The 21,384-nt window shown below is 44.1% G+C and overlaps 1 protein-coding gene across 3 annotated transcripts in view; it reads left to right on the top strand.

Moving 5' to 3' along the window:
* The first annotated feature begins 788 nt into the window (after nt 1–788).
* Nucleotides 789–21,384, top strand: part of SEPTIN6 (septin 6) — a 55,909-nt gene continuing 35,313 nt past the window's right edge. For 2 of the 3 annotated variants that reach the window (XM_070759941.1, XM_070759940.1), the window contains exons 1-2: nt 987–1,457; nt 18,925–19,039. In XM_070759941.1, the coding sequence (XP_070616042.1) occupies nt 1,428–1,457; nt 18,925–19,039 (145 nt within the window). In that variant the 5' untranslated portion in view covers nt 987–1,427. Of the gene's footprint in view, nt 1,458–18,924; nt 19,040–21,384 lie in introns of all 3 variants that reach the window. The other variant, XM_070759942.1, reaches the window with a different exon arrangement.

Here is a 21,384-nt window from a genome sequence, read left to right on the forward strand (position 1 = left end):
CATTATTTGCAAAGAGAAACAATGAAAGAGCCTGTAAAGTAAGAGCTGAGAAGATCGGTAGCAGCTAGTTAGGGCTGGGGGGGGGGGGAAGCTAGTTAGCTGACAGAGAGATGATAGATAGCTAGATGGATGGATGGATGGATGGATAGATACTCAATGGATGGATAGATAGATAGATAGATAGATAAGGTAGATGATAGGTAGAGAGGAGATAGATGGATGGATAAATAATTTTTTGGGTTGTGAGCTGCCCAGATAGATATAGATATATAGAAAGATAGATGATAGTTAGCTGAGAGACAGAGATGATAGGTATAAAGATAGGCAGGCAGGCAGGCAGGCAGGCAGACAGACAGACAGACAGACAGACAGACAGACAGACAAGATGATAGAGACTGGATGGATTGGATGGATAAATAATTTTTGGGGTTGTGAGTCACCCAGAGTCCCCAGAGAGTTGAGCGGCCTACAAATTGAATGAATAAATAAAACAAACCCCCTTGGGAGGGAGGGAGGCGGCTCCGGGCCAGAGCAGAGGCCCCCCAGGACCCTCTTCCATCCCCCGGGAGTCCCCCTCCCCTGGCCCTCCTCCCTCCGCTTCCTGCGCCCCAAAGCCGGGCTGGCCATCGGGGGCTTCGCAGCCCAACCGGACGAATCCCTGCCTGCTTGGCCTTGCAGCAGCGCCGGCGGGGCGAGGGAGCGCCAGAAGCAAGCGGCGGGTGGGGGGGCAGAGAGAGAAAAAGCCGGCCAGCCCATTCCCGCCCCTACTCGGGGGGGGGGGAGAGAAAGAGAGAGGAGGGGCAGAGTTAGCAAAGGAGGAGGAGGGAGCCGCGGTCGGCGGGGGCTGGGGAGTGGGAGGGGTGGGGAGGGGTCTCCGCGTTGTGTCCACGCCCCTCTCCTCGCCCGCTCGGCTCTCCGCCCCCCCCCCGCCTCCTGCCGCAGTGGCCGCGTCCTGCCAGCTCCCCGCCCCGCCCGCCAGGCTCCCCTCGGCGCGTCGGGGCTGAGCCAGCCGGAGGTGGCGGCGCGCTCGGCGGCTGCTGGGGGTTGTGCTCTTGCCGGGGCTGAGCAGGGGGAGGAAGAAATAGAAAAGGAGGAGGAAGAGGAGGAGGAGGAGGAAGCAATAGAGGAGGAGGAAGAGGAGGAGGGAAAAGACGAGAAGGGAGAAGAGGAAGAGGAGGGAAAAGAAAAAGAGGAAGAAGAGGAGGAAGAAGAAATAGAGGAAGAAGAGGAAGAAGAGGAAGACAAGGAGGAAAAAGAGGTGGAGGAGGAAGAAAAAGAAAAAGAAGAGAAGGAGGAACAGGGGGAAGAAGAAGAAAAGGGAAAAAAGGAAGAGGAGGAGGAAGAAGAAAAAGAAGAGAAAGGAAGAAGAGAAGGAAGAGAAGGAAAAAGAGGAGGAAGAGGAGGAGGAGGAGGCCGAGAGGGGGACCATGGCGGCCACGGAGCTCGCTCGCCAGGCGGTGAGTGCGGGGCGCGGGCTGCAGGGGTAGCATCGCGGGGAGGGGGCGCGCCGGGGCTGCCTCGCTCCAAAGGCCGGCCAGGGAAGCAGGGATGCTTGGCTGGATGGATGGAGGGAAGGAGGGAGGGAGGGGGGTATCCGTAGTCGGAGTCCCCGCTGCCTCTCCTGCGGTTCCGAAGCTGTTCCGAATGCAGAGCCTCCCGTTTGCGCGGGCCAGCAGAAGAAAGGAGGGCCGGCTGCAGGGGGGGGGGGGGGCAGAGAGAAGCGGGCGGGGGTTGCAGAGGAGCCAGATGTGGATGTCTTCTTTTTTGGGGGGGTGGGTGGGGGACTCAGATCTCCTCCTGCGCTCCCCCCACGGTGCAGGACCGACGGGGGGGGCGAATTGCCTTCCACACCCCTCGTGGGGGCTGGTTGGGGGTCCCTTGGGGCTTCCCAGGCCTTGCAAAGCACGTTGGAGGAGAAAGGACCAACCTGGACCCAGCAGGGCTCAGTCTGCTTTGGACCAAGGAGAGATTTCCAAGCCGATGAGAAACTGGACCGGGCCAGAACCGGGCCAATTTGCAGGCATCGATGGCTGGGTGGGGTGGGATGTGTGTATTGGGGGGGAGGGAGAGACGAGGAAAGCTCGCCCCTTCCCATTCTATCTTCCACCCAGGCCCTTCGACCCATGCTTCCCTTCCTAGGTCCCATCATCCCCAGCTTAGCTTGAGGAACGGGGAGGGGGGATTGCGTAATTTGCCCGCCGTTGAACCGCTAGCGCTGGCAAGACAAAGAGGAAGGTGGGCTGACTCCCTCTCCCCCCCCTTTAAAAAAACACCCCTCCCCAAAATAGTGAAAGGATGCTAGCTTTTGTCTTCCACGCAGGGCAGTAAGATGGGGTGGGAAGACACCTGCGCCTGATCGTGAACCTCCTCTTTCGGCCGGGGGTGATTCAAAAAGAAAAAAAAACCCCAACCGAATCTGCCAATTTTATTTTTTTTAAAAATTGCTTCCCTTTGTGTTCCGGAAGGAAACGAACCCGGGGCTGGTGGCAGAGTCGGTTTTGAATTCAGTAGAAAGGAAAATGGACGATGGCTGATGTGCAGCTGACAGCCAGGAGGCTGTGTTAGAAATGGTTTCTTCTTCTTCTTCTTCTTCTTCTTCTTCTTCTTCTTCTTCTTCTTCTTCTTCTTCTTCTTTTTCTTCTTCTTCCTTCTTCTTCTTCTTCTTCTTCTCCTCCTTCTATTTCTCCTCCTTCCTCTTTCTTCCTCTTCCTTCCACTTCTTTCTTCTTCCTCTTCCTCTTCCTCTTCCTCTTCTTCTTCTTCTTCTTCTTCTTCTTCTTCTTCTTCTTCTCCTTCTCCTCCTTCTTCTCCTTCTTCTCCTTCTTCTTCTATTCCTCCTCCTCCTTCCTCTTTCTTCCTCTTTCTTCCTCTTCCTTCCTTCTTCCCTCTTCTTTCTTCTTCCCTCTTCTTCCTCTTCTTCCCTTTCTTCTCCTTCTCCTTCTTGTCCTCCTCCTCCTTCTTCTAAAGAGAGAGAGAGTCGGTTTATGGGGGCTCTGCTGGGCTGAGGCTACCCCAATTGAGGGGAGGGCGAAGCAGGTACTCCCCAAGTGTCCCAAAATGGACAGCCTTGTTGGTTAAAAAAATAAAAAAATTCTGCTCTGTGGATCTTTAGGATCAGAGGTTGCCTTGTGACTCTGTTAGCGACCTTGATTTGGGTTTAATTAGTCCCCCTGTGCTGGTGTGACTTTTTACGACCGGAATAAAAGTGGTGGTTTTGTTGTGGTTTTTTTTTAAATATTTGGGACATCGGCGAAGGCTGAGCAGCTTCATTGATTTTAGTTATTGATTAGGGTTTTTTTTTAAAAAAAAATCTCATCTTTGTTACCTTTTAAGTAACTCGAGGGAGTTGAATAAACCTTGAGTTGAGAGAATGGAGGATTGGCCCAAAGTCACGCAGCTGGCATTCGTGCCTAAAGTGGGACTAGAAGTCACAGTCTCCTGGTAATTGGCCCGAAGTCACTCAATTGGCTTTCATTCCTAAAGTGGGACTATAACTCACCATCTCCTGATTATTGTCCCATAGTTGCATAGCTGTTTTTCATGCTTAAGGTAGGAGGACTAGAACTTCCAATCTCCTGGTAATTGGCCCATAGTCATCTAGCCATCTAAGGTGGGACTAGAATTCACCATCTCCTGGATATTGGCCCAAAGCCAATCCTCCCCATGAAGCCCAGGTGGCTTTCGTGCCCAAGGCGAGACTAGAACTCCCAGGTTCCTGGTTTCTAGCCCAGCACCTTAACCACTGAGACTAAACTAGCTGTAGGAATGAGCAGCCCTCAATCTCTCCCATTGGCGGTATAGAAAACCCATTTTGTTCCCTGCAGTGTTGAAGTTCTACCAGTTAGTAGAAGTCAAGCTGGGCTTGATTGGCAGATCATCGGTTTTGCTCGGCATGTACTAAAAGCGGTGATTTGTGCATTTGTGACTTCTCCCCTGGCTTGTGTCCGTCTCCTGGCCACGCTCCATGATGGCTTGCTCAACAAACTTGGATTTAGAAACTTTAGAACGCAAAGAAGCCCATTGGATTCAGCAAATTTGGAACATAAAGAGCCCGTTGGTTTCGCAACAGTTTCTGTAGTGATCTGGCTAGTTACAAGGAAGGAAGGAAGGAAGGAAGGAAGGAAGGAAGGAAGGAAGGAAGGAAGGAAGGAAGGAAGGAAGGAAGGAAGGAGCAAATTTTCTATTTGCTTCTCTTTGTCGTCTGTGAAAATGCTACTCTCCTATTGTAAGGGGACCTTTGTCCATTTTTTCTAGGTAGGTAGATAGCATTCCAGAGGGGGGAAAAATCTCAAACCTTCTACTGTTTGTTTACGAAAGCCTCTGGAATCACGCCACCGATTCTTTTCTTAATTTTTTTTTTACGTATCTTTTAAAAAAAACATTTTTACCCAGATTTACACTTTTAATTCTTGCCCAGTTTAGATGGCAGTGCTTATTCTGATATTGGAAACTAAACAGGATTGGGAGTTGAATAACATTACCAAATCCTTGGATTGGAGGCTAGGCAGGGAAGTCAAACACAGGTAGAAGATAATTAAAAATAAATAAATAAAGTCCTGCGTGAATGTGTCCATTAAAGATTAGCAGAACTTGAGTTTGAATTCAAGAGGGTTTTGGTGTGTATGTATGTACGTACGTATGTATGTATCTACGGAGCCTACGGAGAGGGGTGGCAAACAAATATAATAAATAATAATAATAATTTATTCATTCATTCATTCATTTATTGGATTTGTATGCCGCCCCTTTCTGGAGACTCGGGGCGGCTAACAGCAATAATAAGACAGTATACAATAATAATCCAATACTAAAAACGATTTAAAAACCCATTAATATAAAAACCAAACATACATACAGACATACCATGCATAAAATTGTAAATAATAATAATAATAATAATAATAATAATAATAATAATAATAATAATAATGTATGTATGTATGTATCTACGGAGTCTATGGAGAGGGGTGGCATACAAATCTAATAAATAATAATGATGATGATGATGATGATGTATGTACCGTATGTATGTATGTATGTATGTATGTATGTATGTATGTATGTATGTATGTCCTCTTTTTCACTCGTGCAGTATACAGGTCCTCAATGGAAGGCAGGTTGGCAACAATTGATTTTTTCTGCAGTTCTGATTTATCCTCTGAAGTCTGTGTCGGTCTTGTTGGGTTGCAGAACCAAACCAGACAGTTATAGAGGTGCAGATGACAGACTCAGTGATTCCTCTGTAGAACTGTATCATCAGCTCCTTGGGCCGTTTGAGCTTCCTGAGTTGGCGCGGAAAGAACATTCTCCGTTGTGCTTTTTTTGATGATGTTTTTGATGTGAGGTGACCATTTTAGGTCTTGAGATATGATAAAACCTAAAAATTGGAAGGTCTCTACAGTTGATACTGTGCTTGGAATTTTGAAATTTGGAGGTTTGGACTTCGTCTTTCTGGGTGATGCCAAAGGGTGTAACACATTTAAGATTGAAGAAGGGTGTTAAATTGGATGGAGATCTGAATTCAGTCATTGAGGTCACGGTCTTTTCTCGGGTTAAAAAAAATAAAGTTTGGCAGACGGCACACGGCCCGTTATGCCAAAAAAGGCATCACCAAGCATGCACTATCCGTAGCCTGCCAGCCTTCCATCAAGATGGCTTATGTAACGTTCCAAAGTTTTAGCAGCCAACAATAGATAATTATGAGGTTTGAGGCTCTGCCTTGCAGGCAGAGGAGCCTCCAGTCGACGGCCTTGATTGATGGAGCTTTTCGACAGGCGACAAGCAGATGCCTGGCGCACAGAGGAGGCTTTCATCCTTGAGCATGACTCATGGAAGTCCAGGGCTAGGATGGATTTTGCACAAGTAAAGAAGCAGCCAGCAAAGGAAGGAGCTCATTTTCCATCCAGAAGGGTCTTTCCTGAGTGGTAAACCCATCCTGGTCTTATCTATCATAGAAACATAGAAGATTGACGGCAGAAAAAGACCTCATGGTCCATCTAGTCTGCCCTTATACTCTTTCCTGTACTTTATCTTAGGATGGATATATGTTTATCCCAGGCATGTTTAAATTCAGTTCCTGTGGACTTACCAACCACGTCTGCTAGACGTTTGTTCCAAGCATCTGCTACTCTTTCAGTAAAATAATATTTTCTCTGTTGCTTTTGATCTTTCCCCCAACTAACTTCAGATTGTGCCCCCTTGTCCTTGTGTTCACTTTCCTATTAAAAACACTTCCCTCCTGAACCTTCTTTAACCCTTTAACATATTTAAATGTTTCGGTCATGTCCCCGCTTTCTCTTCTGTCTACCACACTATAAAGATGGGGTTCATGATGTTTTTCCTGATAAGTTTTATGCTTAAGGTCTTCCACCATTTTTGTAGCCCGTCTTTGGACCCATTCAATTTTATCAATCTCTTTTTGTAGGTGAGGTCTCCAGAATTGGATAGACCCTGGCTCTTATACCCCAGGTTTGATCCATCCTTGAAATAATGGGCTGGTCCATTTTGTCAGAAATAAGTTTATTTCTTGAGGTAATATTACAATGCAGGAAAATGGTCTTTAACCATAGGAAAGACTGATGTAAGCCATAATCAGTATGTAATCATGGGTTTGCTAATCGTGCTGCAATCTGATTGGCTGTAATCTATATATAAGGAGTAGCACCCTTGCATGGGTGTGGTTTGTGCTGGTGCTTTGTTATAGTGGTTTTGTGAGTTGGTGGGCTTAGTGCTTTGTGGGTGGTTGCAGTGGTGGATGTAATAGTAGTGTATGATAGGATTGTGATAGTTTATTTAGAGAAACATTTTGCTAAGAAGAAAAGTAAAAGATATTTTTACAAGAAAGCCTGTTGCAGTGTTTTTCATTGAAGACTTCAATTAGGTATACTGGTGAACTGTGGCTAGTTGTTGTTGTTGTTGTTGTTGTTATTATTATTATTATTATTATTACCGTGTTTCCCCGATAGTAAGGCAGTGTCTTACTTTCTTTTTACCCCCAAAAGCCCCCCTATGTCTTACTTTCGGGGTATGTCTTATATTGGAAAAAATAAGACACACCCGGCCAACCCACCTACCCGAACCCGCAACACCCGTGTCCGGTAAAAAGTAGTAGCACCCTCCCCCCCACACACAAACACATGGAGACACATCCGCATCCCCGCCTGCCCGCCCCGTCCGGAGCTGCCGGAAAGGAGGCGGGCGAAGGAGGGCGCAGCTCCGGCCGCTCGCCTCGCCCGCCCACCTGGTGTCTCCAAAGCTTACCGGTCTCTGGCAGGCGCCTTTCGGCAGGAGAAGCCTTTGCCGGGCTGCTTCGCTGCTTTTTGCTGTTCCTGCTGCTCCCGCTGCTCCCGCCGTGTTGCCCGTCCCGGCCGGTAAGCTTCGGAGACGCCGGGTGGGCGGGCGAGGTGAGCGGCCGGAGCTGTGCCCTTCGCCTCGAGCTCCCTCCGGAGCCTGCCGCCGCCGCGCTTCCTCTGCCGGCCGAGGAGTCCTCCTTATCCGCGCCGGGTTTGGAGTAAGGCTTGAAGCTGGACTTGTCCTTGGCGCCGATGTCGCTGAGCTTCAAGGGTCCGCCTTTGGACGTCTCTTTGTCGGCGTTGGGCTTGCACAGGAAGCGCAGTCGGAGCTCCCGCTCGTGCCGCAGCCAGAGCCACGGCGCTTCGGCCAGGGCCGCCGCCTCGCCCGCTGGGTGGCCCAAGCTCTGGGCGCAGCGCGCCACCGCGCACAGCTCCCTCGCTTTTAGTACCGTGTTTCCCCGAAAGTAAGACATATGTCTTACTTTCGGGGTATGGCTTATATTAGCCGACCCCCCTGAAACCCCCCATATGTCTTACAATCAGGGGGGTCTTACTATCGGGGAAACACGGTATTATTATTATTATTATTATTATTATTATTATTATTATTATTATTAATTGGATTTGTATGCCGCCCTTCTCCGGAGACTCGGGGTGGCTAACAGAAATAACAAGACAGCATACAATAATAATAGTTGGTGGGGTTACCGTCCACCCACGCAAAACTCTCCCCCGACACATTATACAGCCTTGGCCACTAAAGATCTGAACATGGATGGTATGATTTCGGACAAATTGAGTGAGTCAACGGAGAGTGGTAAATCCTGTTTTGCAGAGGGATCTTTTTCTGTCGTTGTGAATTCTTTGGATACCGGTTTTCGAGCTATTTACAAAAAGTCTTGATAACACACCTTGGCTTTTGAAGATAACCAGCAAAAATTATTGCCCTCAACCAAGGCTTTGGCTTGGCTGGTCCTCTCTTTTTTTTAAGGGTTACCTTGGTGAAAGCGATAAGAATATTTGGTTTTCCTTTTAACCCAGGCAAATAAGTCATTTATGAATTGGGCAGAGGGGAGGGTGCGGGGGAAACAACCCTGACTCATGTAAGGTTTGTAGTTGGTCACAAAAGGAATGGTGGAGGCTCACTTAGTAGTAGCAGGAGACAAACCCATGCCAATAATTTTCCTCTCCTCTCTTTTGTGGGGGTTTCTGCATTCCAAGAAGAAGGTTCATACCCTGCGTCCCCGAAAACAAGTCACCCCTGAATGTAAGACATAGGAGAGGTTTCGTAGAATTACCTAATATAAGGGCATCCCCCAAAAGTAAGGCATAGGAGATGTTTCGCAGCATTTCCAAACAGAACATATATAACATATATTTGAAGAAAGTGTAAGTTAGTTGGGGGAAAGATCAAAAGCAACATGAGAAAATATTATTTCACTGAAAGAGTAGTAGATCCTTGGGACAAACTTCCAGCAGACGTGGTCGGTAAATCCACAGTACCTGAATTTAAACATACCTGGGATAAACATATATCCATTGTAAGATAAAATACAGGAAATAGTATACGGGCAGACTAGATGGACCATGAAGTCTTTTTCTGCCGTCAGTCTTCTATGTTTCTATGTAATTGTTGTACGTGGAAATAATGGTACGGTAGTAGTGAGAAATTCTTGATACGATTCACAATTTGTCTGGTTATTTTATTTATTTATTTTATTAATTAGATTTGTATGCCCCCCCTCTCCATAGACTCGTTATGCTGGTTTGTGATGACAACTACTGTACAGTCCATAATAAATGTTCATTTTTTTTGTTCAGCAATAAATGTGAATTCATTGGAAAAAAAATAAGACATCCCCTGAAAATAAGACGTAGCACATCTTTGGGAGCAAAAATTAATATAAGACGCCGTCTTATTTTCGGGGAAACAGGGTAGCTACCAGGAGGTTCTCCAACTTGGTGTTTACAGATCTGTGTAAGAAAACCAGATTCTCTGTTGGAAAGATTGGTGCAAGAACCTCTTAATCCTTGACACCCAATAAGATGAGCTTTCGGCAACAGAATATGCCCTCCATAGCAGGGGTGGAATGCTGCCAGTTTGGCTGTATTGGTAGTGGTGGCCACTGATGGTTTGTGAATTTCTACCTACCCATCATTCTTTGATTTAACCCTCTGCACAAAGCATGCACTTCCAAACCGATAGGGAAGGGAAGTAGATTTCACTGCTACTCCATAGCAATCTTTCTACATTTTGTGCCGTTGAAGAGGTATGGACTTCAACTCCTAGGAATAATAATAATAATAATAATAATAATAATAATAATAATAATAATAATAATTTATTGGATTTGTATACCGCCCCTCTCCGCAGACTCGGGGCGGCTGACAACAATAATAAACACAACATATACAATCCTATAATAAAAAACAACTAAAAACCCCTATTATAAAACCAAACATACACACAAACATACCGTGCATAACTTGTAATGGCCTAGGGGGAAGAGCTATCTCAACTCCCCCATGCCTGGCGGTATAAATGAGTCTTGAGTAGTTTACAAAAGACAGGGAGGGTGGGGGCCGTTCTAATCTCCAGGGGGAGTTGGTTCCAGAGGGCTGGAGCCGCCACAGAGAAGGCTCTTCCCCTGGGGCCTGCCAAACGACATTGTTTAGTCGACGGGACCCGGAGAAGGCCAACTCTGTAGGACCTTATCAGTCTCTGGGATTTGTGCGGTAGCAGGCAGTTCTGGAGGTAATCTGGTCCATTGCCATGTAGGGCTTTAAAGGTCATGGATTCCCAAACCGGCCATGGAAATGGAATGGAATAGAATTGCAGTAGTCAAGACGAGAGGTGATGAGGGCGTGAGTGACTGTGCGGAGTGCCTCCTGGTCAAGGTAGGGCCCCAACTGGTGGACAAGTCAAACCTGTGCGAAGGGTCTAGGAGGACACCCAAGTTGCAAGCCCTATCTGACGGGGAGCTACAGTGGTACCTCTACCTAAGAACACCTCTATTTAAGAACTTTTCTAAATAAGAACCGGGTGTTCAAGACTTTTTTGCTTCTTCTTAAGAACCATTTTCTATTTAAGAGCCCAAGCCTGGAAAAATTTCCCAGGAAATTTGAGAGCGGCACAAAGGCCTGGCCAGTTTCCTGCCATTCTCCCTTTAATCCCGGCCATTTCGGGCTGCCTCAGAGTCCCTATTTTTTTTAAGCCTGAAAGTTTTGGATTTTTTAAAAATTCTCTTCACTTCACCTTCTTCCTTCGGCAGTGACTGTCCTCCTCCTCTTCCTCCTCTTCCTCCCCCCCCCAAATTCTGAGCTTTTATTTCTTTCCTAATGGGTTTGCAAGCATTATTTGCTTTTGCATTGATTCCTATGGGAAAAATTGCTTCTACTTACTGTTGTGGTTAGCTCTGGCCCTGCTCCTGCACCAAGGACTGTGGATGTGGGGGAGACATCCACATGCTGCAGACCTGTTTTGCCCCCGGTGGAATCTGATGATGAAGGCTCCTCTGACCAAGAAGACATGAGTGAGAGATTATTATCAAAGAAAATGAGGCCACCTGTGGTTGGGTGGGGCTGGGGTAATTAGTGAGGATGCTATAAATAGCAGCCTGTAGGTTTGGCCATTGTGGAGGATTATCTGATCCTTGTGTTTCGTGACTGCTTTACTGACTTTGACTTTTTGGGTGCTGATTTTTCCCCGCTTTGAAACTAAACCAGAGCAAAGTGTGTTTCACTTTGTGAAAGAAGAAGGACTGTGAATTGTCTCACAGCTGCAAGCTAAGTATCACAGAACTGATAAGGGACTTGTACAAATTACCAGTTTGTTTGGAGACAAGTGCTCTTGGCTATACCAAAAGAGGGCTTAAGTTAAGTGAATTTTCATTATAAAGAACAGTGTTTTGAATTTTCAAACGTGTGTGTCTGAAATTTGTACCTGTGCATTTTTGGGAGGATTCTACCAGGGAGCCAACAGAACACTTACAAACCTTTGTACTTAAGAACCTGGTCACAGAACGAATTAGGTTCTTAAGTAGAGGTACCACTGTATTTTCCTTTTACAGTACAGCCACACTGCCAAATTAAAAAGCGTTTCATGGAAGAATTTATTATGATCTGCTTCTTTTTCTCTCTAGTATAATTTTTATTGAACCCAAAGTTAACACAGTGAAAGAAGAATAGGAAGAATAGTGACAAAGAAATGGAAACAGAAATAGAATCGGTGTGACAATGGTTATGAATGCATTTGTACATTCATAAAATTAACACACAATTCTCTCTTTCCACAAGTTATGTTTTCTAATGATCAGCCCCAAAAGATCAACTCGTAAGTTCTTTTTCTTTTTTCCCCCCAGCAAAAAAGTCGATAAAGAAATTCCATTCCAGTCACCCATAAATGTATTTGATCCTCCTCTAAATAAACTAGGTAGATCTGCTACTTCTATCATCTTCATCAAGTCTTAATGCTATATGGATTAACATTCCTCAACCTTGGCAAGGTTAAGAGGTATGGTGGACTTTGATTCCCAGAATTCCCCAGCTTGACTCTTCCCCACCTCTTAACTTTGCCAAGTTTGAGAAATGTTACAATAGATAATAAAACACGCAATCAAAACGATAACAGGGAATAAAAATGCAGTACTTAAAAATTAAAAATACCCCAGCAAAATTAACCAGCTTATGAAAAAGATCCAAGAATAGAATGGAGTGGCGTGGAGTAGAATGGAGTAGAGCAGAGGTAGAGTAGAGGTAGAGGTTGGGTTGGGTTGAGTTGGATTGGGTTGGATTGGGTTGGGTTGGGTTGAGTTGAGTTGAGTTGGGTTGAGTTGGGTTGGGTTGAGTTGGATTGGGTTGGGTTGAATTCTTGATTGGCCAAATGTGACTGGGCACAAGGAATTTGTCTTTGGTGCATATGATCTCAGTGTAATAGAAAGACAAGATGCCTTCTTCACATAGGTCAAGATTTCAACAATATTCTGGAGTAAATAAGGAGAATTTGATGTAATATGTATTGCAAAAAATATGACAGTAACCCTTTCCCAAATTGAAAGAAAGCTTTCTAGCATATATCCCATGTTTTATACATCAATTCTCCCATAGCAACAATCTCACCATTGACTTAGTGCAGGGGTTCCCAAACTTTTTACACAGGGGGCCAGTTCACTGTCCCTCGGACTGTTGGAGGGCTGGACTATTAAAAAAAATATGAACAAATCCCTATGCACACTGCACATACCTTGTTTTAAAGTAAAAAACAAAATGGGAACGTACTATTTAGAGGGGGGAGAAGATCTAAAATTCATATATGTTTATGTTTTGTTTTTAATTTTCTTTTGTTAACATCTGATTGGCTATACAAGGTTTTCTTGGCTTATGAAAAATGTATAAAGAAAGAAGGAAGCACTTTGGCATAATGGTTAATAAGTTAGAAATATAATTGGTGTACTTTTTGAAGGAACATTAAGGAGGGAATTTAATTAAAAGAAAATGAATGCAACTGGATGACAAAATTAGAAAAAAAACCTTTTGCAACTTTTTTGATGATTGATTATTACTATTATTATTATTATTATTTATTAGATTTGTATGCCGTCCCTCTCCCTAGACTCGGGGCGGCTCACAACAATAACAAGAACAATGTAAAAAACAAATCTAATAATTTAAAAAACACTAAAAACTCCATTATTAAAAGCAAACACACACACAAACATTCCATGTATAAACTGTATAGGGCCGGGGGAGATGTGTGATATTAGTTACTAACAAAATACCACATTTTATTCATGGAAAATTAGATGGTACACTGTGTTGTTTGAATGTATGTTGAGAGAAAAATTTAAAAAAATTACACACACCCCAAAACAGTCCTTCCTTCCTCTGTCTCTCCATGTCATTCTTCCTTCCTTCCTTTCTTCCTTGTTCCCTCCATTTCTCCTTCTTTCCTTTCTTCCTTCCCTCCTTCTTTCCTCTCCACTTCTCCTTCCCTCCCTCCCTCTCTTTCCCCTTTCTTTCTTTCTCTCTCTCTTTTCCCTGTGCTCTTGTCACTGGCGGGCCGGATAAATGGCCTCAGTTGGCCGCATGTGGCCCGGGGGCCGTAGTTTGGGGACCACTGACTTAGTGGATGGAAGCTCTTAATTTTTTCCAGTATTGCACAAGAGCCGATGTTGCAACAGCCGTCATAAATTGACCAGTTATGTTTTCAGTTCTTTGTGTTGTCTCACTAAATAATGACAGTAAATATATCCTGGGACCACAGCTAAATTTTATGATATCCGTGGAAACTGTCTGGGGCAAAGCACATGTTCTATCTAGTGAATTATGGCTCTTTTCCAGACTGAAGCCTGCTGAGGAATATTGCCAAAGCAGAAGGTGACTCAGTGATAGTTTTAAATTATGGAAACAAAATCAGACTTTATTTTCAATAGCTGGACCTTTGCTGTGTGTTAAAATCAAAGGGATGGAAAGGACCTTGGAAGTCTTCAAGTCCAACCTCCCTGCCCCAAGGTTTGTTGCAATCCAAACAAATGGGTTTTCTATTTTTTCTTGAAGGCCTCCAACAATGGAGCACTCAAAATTTCTGGAGACAAGCCAATCCACTTATTAAATCTTCATCAGGAAATTTTCCCTCCTTCTCGTTTGGATCTCTCTGTTTAGGAAGCTTCCACTCTTTACTTCTTGTTCCACTCTCAGGGGGTTGGAGACTCAACTCCAAACCATTTTCCCTGGATTTAGCCAATTGGGCATTACCTGATTGACTCTCAATGGAATAACGGAGTTGGGAGGCACCTTACAAGTCTTCTAATCATACCCCCTGTTTCGACCTCCAGGAAGGACGTCTTCGTGACGTCAAAGCTCCGCCCATGGAATTCCCTATTGGGATTCCCCACCTCCTTTGCAGCCTCCAGATCGGCCGAAAACACCACCACAGATTGTAAAAATGGCGCTCCGCTGGGTGGCGCCACCTGGCTATAACCTTCTGAAATAGCTGGGCGCTTCTCAGCGGCCTCCCGAACCCGAACTTCCGGGTTCAGCGTTTGGGAGAACGCCGAGAATCCCCCTGGCTGTTTCAGAAGGTGACAGCCGGGCGGCGGCGCTTCTCGGCAGCCTCCCGAACCCGAACCTGAAAAGTTCGGGTTCGGGTTTGGGAGAATGCTGAGAAGCCCCCCGGCTGTTTTAAAAGGCAACAGCCTGGCGGCGGCGCCCAGCAGAGCGCCATTTTGCGATCTGCGGTGGGTTCGTAAGCCGGAAAAAGTTTGTAAGAAGAGGCAAAAAATTTCTGAACCCCAGGTTCGTATCTCGAGATGTTCGTATCACGAGGGGTTCGTATCATGAGATACCACTGTAATTTTCTTTGATCCAGTCTCTAATTAACATGACCCACGCTGAATTGTCAGGAAGCCCGAAGACACAGTTTTCAGTTTCTTAATTTGTAAATCACAGAAATAATCGACAAGCACAATCCCCTCGTCCAGCTCTCATATTCGAACGTTGACTTCCTCAATCACTTATATCACAAGATTCACCCTTAAGTAGCCAAAATGAGTGGCTAAGCATTCTCGAGATCTATTCACACAGAGACCTCTTCTTGTTCAGCCACTCCTGGCTTCTGATATCTCTTCGTACTCTGGCGTCAAGAAGAGGCTCTTCCCCTGAGTCACTCATGGGCATCTGGAGGTGCTATAGGTCCTGGTTGGCTTTCAACCTCTGGCTCCATGTCCTCTGAGACCTCCTCACTCTCAGACTCAGGTGCTAGGTATATTGGCCTAGGATGCCAACCCACCCACGCCTCTCGACCCTCAGAATCCATGATTAACTGAGCGGGACGTGGACGGGCCACACCACCTTCTAGATTGTATCTCTCTTTTAAGGAGCTTCCACCTTTGACTACTTGTCCTGCCCTCAGTTGATTTGGAGAACTTGCTTGGGGTCTATTTGGGTTGTGGAAGACCACGGTAGGCCAGCAGTAGTTGACATGGCCAAACTCGTCACCCTTCCAGCTACTCTTTTCTGTTGCGAATAGAATAGAATAGAATTCTTTAGTTGCCAAGTGTGATTGGACACACAAGGAATTTGTCTTTGGTGCAGATGCTTTCAGTGTACATTAATAAAAGATACATTTGTCAAGAATCATGAGGCAGAACACTTAAGGATTGTCATAGGGGTCAAATAAACAATGAGGAAACCATCAATATTAATAAAAATCTTAAGGATACAAGCAACAAGTTACAGTCATACAGTCCTAAGTGGGAGGAATTGGGTGATAGGAATGATGAGAAAAAACTAGTAGCAATAGTAGTGCAGACTTGACAAATAGTTTGACCCTGTTGATGGCATTCGGGGAAAAACTATTCTTGTGCCTAGTTGTCTTGTTGTGCAATGCTCTATAGCGATGTTTTGAGGGTAGGAGTTGAAACAGTTTATGTCCAGGATGCGAGGGGTCGGTAAATATTTTCACCGCCCTCTTTTTGACTTGTGTAGTATCCAGGTCCTCAATGGAAGACAGGCTGGGAGCCATTGTTTTTTCTGCAGTTCTGATTCTCCTCTGAAGTCTGTGCCGGTCTTGTTGGGTTGCAGAACCAAACCAGACAGTTATAGAGGTGCAGATGACAGACTCAATGATTCCTCTGTAGAACTGGATCAGCAGCTCTTTGGGCAGTTTGAGCTTCCTGAGTTGGTGCAGAAAGAACATTCTTGGTTGTGCTTTTTTGATGACGTTTTTATAGATTATTATCTCTATTGTTCTTTACTCTTCCTATGAACCTCAGTTCTTTCTTGTGAGAGCGAGGAAGAGTTAGGTGAGGAAAGCTTGATTTTTCTATATTCATTTTCTATATGTGTAGGTTTTACGGCTAGCGCTGACTGCATTTTCTAAAGGAGTCAGCAACCCGCAAGCAAACAGGAAACCTCACTCAGAGGAAGTAAGCTGCAGGCTTGCTTTACTCAAAACGAATCCCTTCCAGAAGCTTCCTATACCAAAGGCAACCATCCCTCACACCTGCCACCCCGCCAGATGTGTGGGTGTTAACACACAGAGAGACATAGTCCTACTTCCTAATCTACAGAGAGATGGTGGAGGTTGCAAACTAATGTATTTTATTTATTTATTTATTTATTTATTTATTTAGTTAGTTAGTTAGTTAGTTAGTTAGTTAGTTAGTCCAATACACAATGAGAGTTTTAGTGGGTATATATATATACACACACATAATAAAATACATGATGAAGGTTATAGAGGAGATACTCATAATAAAATATATCTAAGAAATAATAGAAAAGAAGGTATAGTAATATAACATATCAATGAAAGAATAGAAGAAGAGATATAGGAATAGAAGAAAGGTATGGGAGATATAGGAGAGCAATAGGACAGGGGACGGAAGGCACTCTAGTGCAGTTGGACTCGCCCCTTACTGACCTCTTAGGAATCTGGAGAGGTCAACCGTAGATAATCTAAGGGTAAAGTGTTGGGGGTTTGGGGATGACACTATGGAGTCCGGTAATGAGTTCCACGCTTCGACAACTCGGTTACTGAAGTCATATTTTTTACAGTCAAGTTTGGAGCGGTTAATATTAAGTTTAAATCTGTTGTGTGCTCTTGTGTTGTTGTGGTTGAAGCTGAAGTAGTGGCCGACAGGCAAGACATTGCAGCATATGATCTTGTGGGCAATACTTAGATCTTGTTTAAGGCGTCTTAGTTCTAAACTTTCTAGGCCCAGGATTGAAAGTCTAGTCTTGTGGGGTATTCTATTTCGAGTGGAGGAGTGAAGGGCTCTTCTGGTGAAGTATCTCTGGACATTTTCAAGCGTGTTAATGTCTGAGATGCGATATGGGTTCCAAACAGAGGAGCTGTATTCGAGGATGGGTCTGGCAAAAGTTTTGTAAGCTCTGGTAAGTAGTGTGAGATTGCCAGAGCAGAAGCTACGTAGGATTAGGTTTACAACTCTTGAAGCCTTCTTGGCTATATTGTTGCAGTGGGCTTTGGCACTTAAATCTTTTGTTATTAGTATACCGAGGTCTTTAACCGAGTGGGGATTATCTGTGATAATTTGATTATTCAGTTCGTATTTGGAGTTCAGATTCTTCTTCCCAATGTGTTTGGGGACGTTGAGATACAGGATTCCCTTACTTAGAAGTTACTAACAGGCAAAGCATTCACTGGGGAGGGGGGATAACATTGGTGCGCCGCTTTAAACGAACCCTTGGCTTTTTTTCACTCTCCAAGGGGGTGATTTTTGAATCTGCTGTGTTTCTGTGCATGGACAAAACCCCCGTTTATTTGGCGATGCTCTCAAGATTGAAAATGCAGAGAGGTGCTAATTACCGCAGCAGGAACCTTTGTAATTGGGATGCTATAATTGGATATATTTTCCAGTAAATGCACCTTACAGCAAAATTCCTGGCTAGCCGTGAAAACCATACCAGTTCTTTCTTCCCCCCCCCACCCCATCAGTTACTTCTGCAATTCTGTTGTTGTTGTTATTGTTTTTCCCTGCAGAATTGAATGATGGACTTTTGGCAGGCAGAAAGGGAAGGAATTAGGGTTGGTCATTGGGAGATCCAATATGCTAAAGCAGGGTTTCTCAACCTTGGCGGTGGTTTCTATGGAACGAAGGGAAAATTCCTAAATACTTCCAGAGGGACATGGTTAGGGAGGTATTGATTACAATTTGGCTGGGAATAAAAAGAAAACATGACATTAACATTCCAGAGCATGGCAAGAAAATGAGCAGAAATTGCTCCAGGTCAGTTAGCTTTTAAATTGTGCGATGCTATCGTTCTTGTGGTATATTTCTCAACCCTGGTTCCTACTCCTGCCCCCAAGACAACTTTCTCACAACTTTCCTACTCTGTTCTTCTGCGGGACCGCCTTCTGTTACACGAATCCCAGTGACCAGTTAGGTCCCACAGAGTGGGGCTTCTCCGGATCCCATCAACTAAACAATGCCGCTTGGCGGGACCCAGGGGAAGAGCCTTCTCTGTGGTGGCCCCAGCCCTCTGGAACCAACTCCCCCCCGAGATTAGAATTGCCCCACCCTCCTTGCCTTTCGTAAGCTACTTAAAACCCACCTCTGCCGCCAGGCATGGGGGAATTGAGATACTCTTTTCCCCTAGGCCGTTAAAATTTTATGCATGGTATGTCTGTATGTCTGTTTGGTTTTTATTATAATGGGTTTTTAATTGTTTTTAGTATTGGATTATTATTATATGCTGTCTTATTATTGCTGTTAGCCGCCCCGAGTCTTCGGAGAGGGGCAGCATACAAATAAAATATAAAATAAAATAAAATAAAATAAAATAAAATAAATAAAATAAAATAAAATAAAATAAAATAAAATAAAATAAAATAAAATAATAAAATAAAATAAAATAAAATAAAATAAAATAAAATAAAATAAAATAAAATAAAATAAAATAAAATAAAATAAAATAAAATAAAATAAAATAAAATAATTCTAGCAGGGGCTCGTTCACCCCGTATGTGTAATTCAGGTCCAGCGATATGTGCTTGGAAGGAGCCGACGTCTACCGCAAACCCCCAAAATTCAGAACGTATCTAAAAGTCTCTCACAAAAGTTAAGCCTTTGAGACTTAATATTAACCTGCAACTTTTTTTGTGATAATCTTAGGGTGAAGGTTGCCGCACCGTTCCTCTTTCTGGCCATGTCGGATTCGATAGCGTGCCCGACCAGCTGGTTAACAAATCAGTGAACCATGGTTTCTGTTTCAACATTCTCTGCGTAGGTGAGTAATACTTTCGTTTTATTTTATTTTCTCTTCCGCCCAACTTTCTCGGGTCGCTATTTTCATTTTGGGGGCATTTCTTCTATGTTTCCGCGCTAAAAGGTGAATTCCATTGCAGCTCCCTGTAGATAAACAAGGCTGAGACAATGCTCCTTTGATGTGTGTTTGGGCTCTAATCCTGTTCTACCAGAGTGTTAAAATTCACTGCATGGAGTGGACAGAAGAAGATGGAACGGACTCTCATAGAGATGGTCAAACTACAAAGAGGCAGAGGTTGAATGCATCTAGCTCTGATGGCAGCCTCTATTATAGAAACATAGAAGACTGACGGCAGAAAAAGATCTCATGGTCCATCTAGTCTGCCCTTATACTATTTCCTGTATTTTATCTTACAATGGATCTATGTTTATCCCAGGCATGTTTAAATTCAGTGACTGTGGATTTACCAACCACGTCTGCTGGAAGTTTGTTCCAAGGATCTACTACTCTTTCAGTAAAATAATATTTTCTCATGTTGCTTTTGATCTTTCCCCCAACTCACTTCAGATTGTGTCCCCTTGTTCTTGTGTTCACTTTCCTATTAAAAATACTTCCCTCCTGAACCTTATTTAACCCTTTAACATATTTAAATGTTTCGATCATGTCCCCCCTTTTCCTTCTGTCCTCCAGACTATACAGATTGAGTTCATGAAGTCTTTCCTGATAAGTTTTATGCTTAAGACCTTCCACCATTCTTGTAGCCCGTCTTGTGCTGTTTTGTTATTCAGTTGTGAAGTCGTATCCGACTCTTCATAACCCCCCAAAGAGCATAGCATGCCCCCCTATGCTTGCCAAGACTTTGCCCAAATTCATGTTCATTGCGTCTGTGTAGGGCTCAAGAGCTAAAGAATTGTGGGAGTCTTTTCAGTGAAGGGCTGCAAAATTTTTTACTACCATACTGTGGGTGTGGCTTATTTTGTGGGTGTGGCTTGCCAGCCATGTGACCAGGTGGGAGTGGCTTGACAATCATAACCGAGGTGGCTTAAAGGTCATGTGACTGGCTTAAAGGTGGCCAACTTGACGTCACTCACGTCAAGGGTTTGGGTTAGGGTGCCTGGCCTCTCCTCGCCTCAAAGAGATAAAATTTCCCTATTTATTTACTATTCCTGAACATCCAAAATATACTCTTTAATTCTATGTATATATGCTGTATGTGTACATACTTATTACACACAGGCACACAAAAATATACATTATCTACTATATAAACTATATGTGTATGTACAGACACACAGACTCACACACAGCTCTCCTAAAATTGTACACATTCAACCTCGTTTACTGCGATAGGAAAAACATACCCAGAGCCCAGAAGGGGAAAAAAGAAAAAAATTCAATTTTTTTTAACTGGTTCGGCGTACCTGGCTGTCCCCGTTGGAGCCCATCACTTGGTCTCTGGTGCTCTCTGAGCTTGGTTGCTTTCTTTCAGACGTTTAATCACCCAACTAGGTAATATCATCAGTTCTAGAAGGGAGTATGGGTTTTCCCCTCTGTTTATATTCTTGCAATTTACCCTGTCGTTGGAGGGAATGTTATTGGTGGTTCCTTGATTAGGCTGTTGTTTTCTGTTTGACTGAGTTAGTAGCTTTTTGATTTGAGTAAGACAAACAATTAAAATAATAATAATAATAATAATAATAATAATAATAATAATAATAATAATAATAATATATTAGATTTGTATGCCGCCCCTCTCCGAAGACTCGGGGCGGCATACAAATAAGTTTATTGCCACAGGTGTCGTGCAACTTAAATTGGGATGAAGCCACTAAGCTTCACATTAAACAAATTGTGAATTCTGCCTGGGTTCCTTTGGTAATGTTGATGTAAAATGATCAATTGACTTTCTATTGATTGATTTATTAACACGGACATTATATTTATTTCCATGTACAGTGGTACCTCCACTTACGAACTTAATTCATTCCGTGACCAGGTTCTTAAGTAGAAAAGTTTGTAAGAAGAAGCAATTTTTCCCATAGGAATCAATGTAAAAGCAAATAATGCGTGTGATTGGGGAAACCATAGGGAGAGTGGAGGCCCTGTTTCCTCCCAGGAGATTCCTAGAGAGGCTCCATGGAGGCTTCTCCCCACCTTTTCCGGCCCTGTTTCCTCCCAGGAGATTCCTTAGACAGGCCCCACAGAGGTTTCTCCCTGCCTTTTCCGGTTACAGTTTCGGAGGCTCAGGTTTGCAAGTGGAAAATGGTTCTTGAGAAGAGGCAAAAAAAATCTTGGACACCTGGCTCTTATTTAGAAAAGTTCGTAAGTAGAGGCGTTCTTAAGTAGAGGCACCACTGTATTGGCAA

This window comes from Erythrolamprus reginae, chromosome 8 (assembly GCF_031021105.1).
Source record: "Erythrolamprus reginae isolate rEryReg1 chromosome 8, rEryReg1.hap1, whole genome shotgun sequence".
Lineage (NCBI taxonomy): Eukaryota > Metazoa > Chordata > Lepidosauria > Squamata > Dipsadidae > Erythrolamprus > Erythrolamprus reginae.